Genomic DNA, 11,134 nt, shown 5'->3' on the forward strand with positions numbered 1-11,134 from the left:
TCGAACTCACTGACCGTGAGATCGTGACCTGAGCCGAAGTCGGACGCCCGACCGACTGAGCCACCCGGGCGCCCCAAGTGTCATTCTCACATATCCTGAACTATCGTCTGTTTAATTCTTTTTCCAGCCATTGACAACGCGAAACCCTTCACAGCTTGCAGGGCTGTGCGGTACTAGGTGGCCGGGTCTGGCCCGTGTCCCCCAGATTACTGACCCCCAAGACACATGGCAGAGAAACGTGGGCTCGCGGCTGTCTTCCGGGTGCCCTTCGTGCTTGTGCAGGCCCACCTGCAAGGGGCTTTCTGGTGCCTCGTGTCGGAGAGGTGGGCAGGTGGGCCCACGTTTTACAGGTGCGGACGCACAGGCCCCAGAGAGCGGGTGTCTCACCGCCCCCATCCCGCACCTGGTGTGTGGCTGTGCCGGGACCCCCGCCGAGACCCCCTCTCCCTGTCCTGCCCCGGGCCCCGCGCACCCCTTGGCAACGGCTTGGGGCTGGCGGATTTTTTTCCTGAGCGACGCCTTGTGTCGCAGTCAGCTCTTCGGGGCTGCCAATAGACTGCACCGTCGGGCCTTCGCGCAGGTGTCCTGTGTTCCTCCTGCTTTTCCTTCTCCAAGGCCTTTCTAACCCGTGCTGGAAGTCTTTCTCTCAGAGCTCTGATGGGCGGGGTGGAGGAGGCGGGGCCTGATCTCCCAAAGCCCGCCCTCGCGTCTTTTGGGTCCTGCTGTCGCTGTGCCTCGAACCTTCGGAGGAATTTCTTGGCTTTCTGGCCTGTGTCTCGGGGAAAGGATTGTCGCTGAGCTGCACCGCCGTTTGCCTGACACTTGTGCCCGGCCCCGAGCGGAGCCAGAGGCAACCAGGCCCCAGCTCTGGCCCCTCCCCCATGAAGCTTTCCTGGCTTGTCCCCGAAGCAGGTCCCTGAGCAGACAGCGCATGCGCAGAGCGGTGTGTTTGTGCCCACGCACCGTGCCTGGCTGCCACCCTCCGACCCGTGTCCGTGTCCCCTCCCCTGCGCGTGGGAAGGGGTCTGCACGTGGCGGGCTCTCCGTGTTGGGCGGGAAGATGGGAGCCAGGTGGGGCCAGAGGCCGGGTGGGGGGAGGCGGCCTTTGAGCAGCCCCTGGAGGGATGGGCGGGGCATTGCCAAGTGGCAGACCGAAGAAAGAGTCGGGTGAGCTGAGGCTCCGTGGTGGGAGGGCTGGACGAGGGGGGGGATGGGTTCCCCTGGGGAATCGCGGAGGGAGGTGGCGAAGGAGGCAACGAGAGCCGAGCCGCGGAAGGTGCTTGAGGAGGAGATGCCTGTGTAAGCCTGTGGTGAGCTGATACAGATAAATTGTCAAATGGAAGGAGGCCGACTTATTCTGTGGGACTCCCTACTTGCCACGAAGGTGGACCAGGGGGTGGGGGTAGGATCACAGATCCTGGCTCGATGGAATCCAGAAAGATGGACCTTCTAGACATCGGAACCAGCAGGGGAGGGTCTGCTGGGATAGTGAGTCCCCCGTCACCAGAGGCGTGCAAGTGGGGCCCCGAATCCAATTTGGTGAGGTTTATACCGCAAGGGTTTTCTGTCTGCCGTGACTGCACCCCAGCGGGTTTTCCTGAATTTTTTCTCTTGGCTGTTGGCTCCTTATTCTCCAGACTGTGCCTCCAGGTCACTCCTTTCAAGGGAGAGCCGGTCCCCCCACAGGTGTTGCGACCCCCTTCCGGGAAGCCACCTCCACGGAAGGATGCACTCGGTGGCCCCTGCCCTCGGGGACCCTGGGCCGTCCACAAATCGCTACACCTCCCCCCTCTCTGCATGAAGAGCCGTTCTTTTTGTCCTTAGTTAGTATCTCCTTGGGAGATACCTTGAGACTGTGGGTGTCTTGCTCCCCATCGAAGTGTCTTGTGATGGGCCTTTGTCGCCGTTGCCGTTTCTTGGCCCAGTGGTTGCTGGGACGGTGGCCGAGTGGCGATTGAAGCCACCGGCAATTTACCATAAGGAAGAGCTTCGCCGTCCTGGCTCATTCGTATCAATGTGGACTTGTGGTTTCCTGTTTCTTTCAATGGGTTATAATCCATGACCATATTCAGCGTTCAAATCCAAATTCGGCCAAGGGGGCCCCCTTCCAGCCTGGCTCCTGGGGCCCTCAGACGTGTCCCCTTACGCTGAGTGCCCCCCCCCATTTTCTAGCACAAGAAGATGCTCCAGGCACCCCTCACATTGTCCTTACCCCGCACGGGGCGTTCCGCCATTTCTCTAGGAGCCGGGGTGTCAGAGTAGTGTGCTTGTTGCTTCTGGGATGACTGGCTCCCAGGCACTACCCGTGGACCCTTGGGGCGCTGCTCACACCTGTCCGTCCCTGCCGGGCCCCGTGTGTTCACCCCGACGCCCGCTGTTCCTGTCCTGCAGCCCGGGGCCCGCTCTGGTTTCCTCTGTGGGTCTGCAGCCCTCGTCTCTGGTGGGGAGGCGCTGCTCGCGCTTCCCTCACTGACGTGCCCGCCCGTCTGTCACCCAGCATCTGACCAGCCCCCCTCACGGGTCCGGTTACTGATCGGGCCACCCCGCCCCTGCACACACCGCCTTCCCGTCCCGCCACCTCCCCGTGAGGGAGCCCTGCTCACGCACACCTGCCGGCTCCAGCACCCCTCTCCCGGCCTCTGTCACTCCCCTGTCCTCACCCCTGCCCCCCGGGGTCTGACCCGGCAGCCCCCTGCTCCGCGCGTGCTAACCAGCCCTCGGGGGCTTGGGGCGACTGGTTTGTGACCCGTGCGATCTCCTGCCACCGTGGCCAGCCTCAGGGCACCAGCGTGCCGCCCCTGGACGCGGAGTCGGAGGGGGACACTGGGTATGGACTTCTGTTATTCAGATACACAGACAGAATAGCCTCGGGGGCGCAGGAAAGAGTAAAGGGAGTAAAATAAGCCGGAAGTGAGGAGTTTCGAGTATTTATTACCTTGGCGTTTAACATGATTTACTTAATTACGTGTTCGTATTATTTAATCATGGCTGCTTTTTACAACCAGCTCCCCAAATTCCTGAAATTCGGACAGCGGGCGAGAGGGGGACCGTGCTGGCTGCACGTAGACGCCCCCTCCCTCCCCGCAGCACCTGGCCAGGCCACCCCGCACGGTGCCAGCCTCCTTGCCTCAGCCTCGTGGCTCTGCGCTGACTTATTCTGGAATGAGGGGAGCACGCAGGCTCTTTAAGTGGGTGCCCGGTACCCCGTTGGCGGGCGCACCGGGGCTCTCCCAGCGGCCTGCCCTTGCGAACTGCTCGGTGCGCCCCGCCCCTCCCCCTGGGTGAGCACCCGCAAGGGGGCTCTGCTCTCGCAAACTGTGAAGTGCCGTGTGCGTGCCAGGTGGTGCCAGTGGACGGGAGGTCCCGATTCCCCTTCCTGCTTTTGGGCCAACGTCCTTAAAGTGGCTCTGTTCAGAGAGCGAAGGTTCTGAGGCTCGCGGTCAGGGCTCAGCTTCGGGTGCGGGGTGTATTGCTCTGAAGTCCTCCCACGCTTCCCTCCTCAGGTACAAAAAGAACTTGAAGGCGCTCTATGTTGTGCACCCCACCAACTTCATCAAAGTCCTGTGGACCATCTTCAAACCCCTCATCAGGTACGTGGTGCTCTAGGCGAGGACCTCACCGGGGCAGGAGGCTGCATCCCGTGGGGCGGGGGGACGGCCCTCCCTCTGTGGCACCGTGGCGGTCTCGTCCCTGGGGCACCCGTGTCTGGGGCACTCTGCCCGCCCCACGGCTGTGGCGGGTCACAACGGCTGACGGTCACAAATAGGACGCCAGCTTACGACAGCTGCGAACTTTATACCTGGCATTTTATTATTATTATTATTATTTTTTAATGTGTATTTATTTTTTGAGAGAGAGAGAGAGAGAGAGAGAGAGAGAGAGAAAGAGAGAAACAGGACAGGAGCAGGGGAGGGGCAGAGAGAGAGGGAGACACAGAATCCAAAGCAGACTCTCCAGGCTCCGAGCTGTCAGCACAGAGCAGAATGTGCGGCTCGAACCCACAAACCGCGAGATCATAACCTGAGCCGAAGTCGGACGCTTAATCAACTGAGCCACCCAGGTGACCCTGTACCTGCTGTTTTAAATCCCGCCCTGGCCTGAGCACCTACTTTATGCACCTGCGTTGGGGGTCCCCAATACCACCTCGGGTTTCATGATTCACTACAAGGACTCCCAAACTCAGACCAGTGCTCGTTCCAGAGAGCGTGGCCCGTGTGGCCCTGTCACTGGGGCCGGCTGCGGTTCCCAGATCTGCAGGTGCCACTGGGAGAATGCCTGGAAGGGCAGCCTTGAGTCTGTTCCCGTTTAAGGTGGGGAGAGACTTCTGAGGCCAGAGTTCTTTCGTTTCAGGAGGATTCCCACGCAGTCAGTGTTCCCACCTGGCTGCCTGTGCCGCAGCCACACACGCACCTGTTGGGACGGTGGGATTTCGTTCGTCTGTTCCGTTGTTTAACCAGGGCCACCACGCCGGTCCCTAGCTGACGTGGTGAGAAAGCCAGTGCCCGTTACCCTAGTGCCCGAGAAGACCGCTCAGATGTTCTCCTGCTCCTAGGTGCTGTCACTCACCTTAGAAAAGCTCTGAGAGTTCTAGAAACCTCTCCAGTTCTTGGGGGAAAACCCCTCTCCCACTCTGTAGTGCGGCAGCCCGGAGGCTGCGGTGGTTCTGGAGCTCAGGCTTGACTTGCCCCGCCTCTGATCACCTGTTCCTCTGCGCAAGACATGCAGCCTCCCTCTGCCTTAATTTCCCCCGGAGACAGACTGTGCGGCTGTACTGATCCTGTCGCAACAATGTATTGACGGAGTGTTTAGAACAGGGCCTGCCTGGCAATAGCCAGTGCTCAATGTTTGCTGCTAGCATTTGCCCAGCCCCTACCTCCTGACTCATTTTTTAAAAAAAATTTTTTAATGTTTATGTATTATTGAGAGACACACACACAGTGTGAGCAGGGGAGGGGCAGAGACGGGGGGAGGCACAGAATCCGAAGCAGGCTCCAGGCTCTGAGCCATTAGCACAGACCCCGACGCGGGGCTCAAACCCACGAACCATTAGATCATGGCCTGAGCCGAAGCCGGTCGCCTAACCGACTGAGCCACCCAGGCGCCCCCTGACTCATTTTTTTAAAAAAAAACTTTTTATTATCCTTTTGTGATTACTTGAATTACAATTTCTTACGCACTGTACGTGCATAGCACCCCAAAACAATCCTATGACATCAGCTGTATTTTCCCTCTTCCAAAGGAGAGGAGGTTAATGCTCAGAGAGATTAAGCAGCTTGCCTGAGGTCACACCGTGAGTAATGGCTCAGCTGGGATTCCCGGTGTGGCTCTGCCCCTTATCCTGCCTCAGGCATGGACACAAGCAGGTGCCAGGAGACAACCTCAGGACTGAGGGTTGGAGACCCCGGAGCCAGGACTGGGCTCTGGCTGTGTGGCCTTGGGCAGCTGCTTGACTGCTCTGAGCCTTGAAGTCCTCATTTGAAAAGGAGGAGGGCAAATCCAGAGGCTCTCCAGAGCCCATGAACAGGAGTTTCCCCGGGTCCAGCCCCTACCTCCTGACTCAGACCTCTGGAGGTGGGGCCTGGTGATTGAATTCCCTTGCCTGGACTGCCCCGGGGTCTTTCCGGGTATGAGCGGCAGGAAGCATCTGCCCTCCAGAGCCTGGGGTCCAGCAAATGCTAGAGGGGACCAGCTAGAGGGGGTCAGGCAGAAACAGAGCGAAAGTGGGGGGCGCTCCTGCACGGGCAGTGTGGGTTGGCACCAGAGGCCTCCCTGCAGCTTGGAAGCTCTCTGTCCCCCCACCCACAGGCGGTTCACGGGAGATGGTCAGGCCCCCTCGGCCCTTAGGGGCAGGTGGCTGGGGGTCCGGGCACTTGGTCCGATTCCCACTCATCCACTAGGGGGAGCCAGCGCACACGGCTCGGCCTCCCGCGGACTCTGGGCTCCAGACTGCCTTCCGGTAGAACAGCTCAGCTTCAGTTAGAGAAGGGAAAGAAAGGTTCTAGAAGTTTGCTGGGCTCTGGATGGCCAACGTGGAGCCTGCGGCAGCCAACACGGTGTCCTGCGCTTGAAGATTTGTCAAGAGGGCACATCTGCTGAGTGTTCTGACCACACACACAGAGCAAAGGGATGCCCAGGAGAGCTTTGTAGACAACGGATATGCTTGGTCCCTTGATCGTGGTGATGGCATCGCGGTGTGTGCCTGCGTCCACGTTCCCCGCGTTGTGCACGTGAGATCCGTGCAGTTTTGTGGAAGCCAACTGCACTACAGTAGAGCCGCGGCAGGGGACAGGTGGTGGCGGCCTGCCAGGAGCAGGGCTGGGCCAGGCATGTGGCTTCTCACCCGCCGGAGAAGCCGCCGTGCAGCTCAGGAAACGGGCGCGTTACTAACGGCAGCCAGGTGCCGGTGCCCACCAGGTGTCGGCCAGTGGGCATTCGCCTGGCTGGTCTCGCTCGGGGGGAGGACCCGTTTCCGAGGGAGGACTGAGGCGCTGGGCGGTGGGTGGGTGGATTTCGGGGGGGGGGGGGGGGCTCCCTGACGCTCGCTCCGGTGTGGCCTCTTGCGTGCCACCGTCCTGGAGAGAGACCAGTGTCTCTCTTGGTCCCTGTCCCCGACGGGAGCCTGGAAGAGGGAGGGGTGCCCAAAAGGGAAGCCACCGCCAAGCGGGAACCGCAGGCCCTCGGGGCCCCTCCCTGCATCTCCCGGATCTGTGCAGATTCACTCTCGGCAGCTTCACATTGGAGGCAACTATTTATTTTCATGCAGATGAGACTCTCAAGAGTGTTTGGCGCAGCCGAGATCTTACGAAAGCAAAACCTCTGCAGACGTGCGCTGCTTCCGTTAGGGCCCGGTTTTCTCTGGCGTCAGCACTTAACGTTCACTTAATACGGAAAACGCCCGCATTGTTCTTCCTCGGCTGCCGCCACCGCCCCTCCCCCCGGGCCCCTGGCCTCTCTGGTGCCGCCTCATCGGTTTTTATTCTCTTGCTTCTGCCCTTCCAGTCATAAGTTTGGGAGAAAAGTCATCTATTTCAACTATTTGAGTGAGCTGCGCGAACACCTCAAACACGGCCAGCTGATCGTCCCCCCCGAGGTCCTGCGGTGAGTCAGACCCTCTTCCGACAGCCGGGGAGAACACCTCCGTGGTTCCACGGGCCTCCGTCCAGTCCCGTGAGCGTGGAAGGCTTCATTTCCAAACGTGCGCCCAGCAGATCCGGCCCAGAAATCTGCGGCGTCAGCAAAGATGCCGGCTGCTGACGCAGAGAAACGAGGCTGCGGGAGGCCGTTGGCGGGACGGGAGGTTATTCTCTCCCCGCGTTGCAAACTGATTTTAAAAAATAAGGCGTGATCGTAGCTGCAGTTTGCTGCCTTGCTATTTGCCATTTTTGCTTTTGAGCAGAGAACTAGGGGAATTTCTGGGGCGTGTGGAATGAAGCGTCGGAGGCAGTGGCAGGTGCTCTGGAAACCAGCCCCGCCCCCCGCCCCGCCCCCCGTGGCTTCTGCTGAAACCCTGTTAGTGCGTCTGTCACTTCATTTTATGTGGCTCTGTGGTCTCTCCCGTGGGGTCAGGGGAGCAGAGGAAGGCATGTGGCCGGTTGGCCCCACAGCCAGCACAGGGGCTGGTCTCGAAGTCCCTGCCAGGCACCCTCTGCCCTTTGCGGTCCCCACTCCGGGGGCTCGCCGAAGGAGCAGAGTCCTCGCCAGGCCGCATCGAGGTGGGCAGCCTTGCAGGGGCAGGGGAGATGTTAGCTCTTCTGGGCGCCAGGTCACGTGCCGGAAGTCGGGCACACAGAGCGGTGTAGGGAGTGAGCCTGCCCTTGGAATGCTCCCACGCGGTGGGGACCACAAGTGCGTGAGAACAGCTAGGGAGGGGACTATCAGGGAGAGCTTCCAGGAGGAGGTGACTGCTGAAGTGAGTTTCCAGGGGACAGGAAAGGCTGGGAAAGGGTGTGTCCAGCAAAGACGTGGGTGAAATGTTGGCCAAGGGTTGGCAGGCGAGGTTGGACGTGTGCCGGGGTGGGATGAAGGCCCAGGACGGCGGGGGATTGTGGGGGCGGGGCGGATGCACCCGCGCACACAGCCGCACACGTGTGAGGTGGTGGTGCGGCACGTGGGCCCAGAAGCGTGAGGCTCGGGGCACCCGGCCCGTGGCCCGAGGCTCCTCCCCCGCGAGCTGAGCGCCGCGCCTCTGCTGTGTCCGCAGATACGACGAGAAGCTCCGGAACCTGCACAGGGGCCGGGTCCCCGCTCCCGCCAAGACGCCGCCGCCGCGGCCCCCTCTGCCCACCCAGCAGTTTGGCGTCAGTCTGCAATAGTAAGTGAGCCGGTCCGCGGCCTGCTCGTTTCCTCGGTGGGACCGTGGGACACTCCCACGCCCCGGAGAGGTCGTCCCCAGACCCTTCCTTCCGCAGCCCAGCTTACCCTGCGGAGAATGCGAAAGGCGCCCTTTCCCTGCAGCGGGGAGCGCGCGGTGCGCGCTCCCGCCGTGCCGCGCGCGCTCCCGCCGTGCCGCGCCAAGATCCGGCGGCGGCGAGCAGAGCTCTCGTCGCCGCGGCTCGGTGCTGCTCGCCGGCTGCGGTGGCTCCCGGCTCCCAGGCCACGGCCGGACGCGTGCCACCACCCCGGAGTGCAGCGTGGTCTTGTTCTTTGCTTTGGCCAGCGAGCCGGCGCCACGGTGGGGCAGGCCACGTCGGGAGGGGAGTTTGGGAGCCACTAAGCGAGTTCGTGTCGTGGCCCGAGTGACCGCTGAGTGCCTCCCGCTGACGCCCACGCCGAGCACGAGGGAGCAACGCGCTCCTGTCGGGTCTAAGCCGCCGAGCAGGGAGTGTTCGTGTCACAGCGTGTCCTGCCCTTCCTGGCTGATCTCACCCCTTCTTAGCCACGCGACCCTGAACTCACTCCCCACCTCAGCTTGTTTGCTTATTTCTGGAGTGAGCGAGGGGGATGACGTGAGCTTAGGCCTTTGACGCCCCCTCCCCAAAGGGTTCCGGGCCAGCTTCCTCTCTTTGGAGTCTCCTTCGGAGGCACCTTCTCCGGGAAGCCTTCCTTGATGCTCTGGGCTGTATCCAGGGCCCTCCTGCATCACCACCCCACCCGAGCAGGCTGCCCCGGGAGCCTCTCCAGATATTTCCCCCGCTTGGCAACAAGTGCCTTGGCCGTGCTCGTGCGCTCTGCTTCGGGCGGTTGGCCAGGCACTCAGGTACCTGGGATGACGGAGGACAAAGGAGCTGTTTTATCCCGCGGCCCCGCAGGGCGGTCGGGTCTGGTCTACACCACGTGTAGGAAGACCAGGGTCTGCAGGGTGGGGGTGGGGCCCACTGGGCGGTCGTTTCGTGTCGGAAGGTGGCATCTAGCCTGCTTTCCCACGCGAAAAGCTGATGACCTTTAAGATCCACAGTGGGGCTCGATGAGGTTTGGAGGGATGAGAAGGGAGACTCTCGGGGTGGTGTCCTGGCTGGGGCGCTGGGGGGTGCCTACGTGCTGCCTCGTACCTGTCACTTGTCTCTCCCGAGGCATCTGGGCACAAGGACCCTTCATTGTTCCCTCTTACGGGCTCCGGGGCCACAGGGGAGACAGATGCTGGGGACCCCCTCTTTCTTCTTGGCCTAGAGTGAAGGGGGTAGGATGTGGTGGGAAGAATGATGGCGTCCGGGGACGTCAGTGTCCTGATCCTGAGCCCATGGTGGTGTCACCTTACATGGTGAAAGAAACTGCAGATGTGAGTGAGTCGGGGAAGGATCGTGGGACGGGGAGGGAATGATCCCGGATCATCCAGGCAGCCCCGGTGTCACCACAAGGGTCTGTCTGAGTCCGAGAAGAGGCCTGAGGACAGAAGTGGAGGTTGGAGTGACATGGGACCTCGAGCCAGGGGATGCAGGCCGCCCTTTGGAGCTGGGAAAGACAAGGAACAGATCGTCCCTTAGAGCTTTTGTAAAACTACAGCCGTGTTGACCTGTTTTAGCCTTCTGACACCCCCATAGGTGCAGGATAGGAAGCTTCTGTGGTTTTGAACTGCGGAGTTTGTAGCGATTAGTTTATGGCAGGTGTAGGAAATGACTGTGGGGCAGGGAGAGGTATGTGGGGGAAGGAGGTACCTGGGGGGAGGCCTGGGAGAAGGAGCTGAGGGCGGGGCTGGTAAGGGGGTGGGAGTCGGCACCTCGGGTGTGTCACCGCAGCTAAAGGAAGGCCCTGTCTTCCAGAACTTTCTGCGATGATAGACATGGTCCTCACTGCCAGGTTGTGGCTGTTGAGCACTCGAAATGTGGCCAGTGCAGTTGAGGCACTGAATTTCTAACTTTATTTAATTTTAACTGATGTAAAAGTTTTGTTTTTTTTTTTTAATTTTTTTTTAACGTTTATTTATTTTTGAGACAGAGAGAGACAGAGCATGAACGGGGGAGGGTCAGAGAGAGGGAGACACAGAATCTGAAACAGGCTCCAGGCTCTGAGCTGTCAGCACAGAGCCCGACATGGGGCTCGAACTCACGGACCGTGAGATCATGACCTGAGCCGAAGTCTCGGCCACTTAACCGACTGAGCCACCCAGGCGCCCCTGTAAAAGTTTTTTTCATGTTTGTCTATTTTGAGAGATAGAGTGTGTGCACGTGTGGGCATGAGCAGGGGAGGGGCAGAGAGAGAGAGAGAGACAGAGAGAGAGAATCCCAAGCAGGCTCCACACTGTCCGTGCAGAGCCGGATGTAGGCCTCAAACCCACAAGTCCTGAGATCATGACCTGAGCCGAAACCAAGAGTCAGACGCTCAACCGACCGTGTCACCCAGGCAGCCCCATCTGATGTGCCCCCCTCCCGCTGCCCCGCTGGACAGCTCAGCTCTAGACCTTTGGGGTCTCACCGCTGCCTCCCCTCCCCAGACACACACACAGGTGGGGTCTCCCTAGAGAGCTATTTTGTAAGCACTTAGCGAACGCAGGATATGTTGACCTACAGTGTTTCCTGAATGTATCCGGAACAAAAATTTACCAAAGTTTCCTTCTTTACACGCTGTCGGTATGTACTGGAGTGACCTGCTCCCGCCCGTGGGTGTGACCCCGGCACCCCTGCCGCCCGCCTGGGAAGGCGGCACTGGCAGATGCAGTGACGGCGGGCCCCTCTGGGGGCGCTGGTGAGAAGGCCCCCCC

General features: G+C 60.6%; 1 protein-coding gene across 1 annotated transcript in view; it reads left to right on the top strand.

The window, feature by feature from the left end:
* The window catches only part of ARHGAP8 (Rho GTPase activating protein 8), a 59,646-nt gene that overhangs the window by 25,770 nt on the left and 22,742 nt on the right, over nucleotides 1–11,134 (top strand). The window contains exons 6-8 of the mRNA XM_049626505.1: nucleotides 3,504–3,590; nucleotides 7,000–7,098; nucleotides 8,201–8,311. Coding sequence (XP_049482462.1) covers nucleotides 3,504–3,590; nucleotides 7,000–7,098; nucleotides 8,201–8,311 — 297 coding nt within the window. The remainder of the gene's footprint in view (nucleotides 1–3,503; nucleotides 3,591–6,999; nucleotides 7,099–8,200; nucleotides 8,312–11,134) is intronic.

The sequence above is a fragment of the Panthera uncia genome, chromosome B4 (genome assembly GCF_023721935.1).
Source record: "Panthera uncia isolate 11264 chromosome B4, Puncia_PCG_1.0, whole genome shotgun sequence".
Lineage (NCBI taxonomy): Eukaryota > Metazoa > Chordata > Mammalia > Carnivora > Felidae > Panthera > Panthera uncia.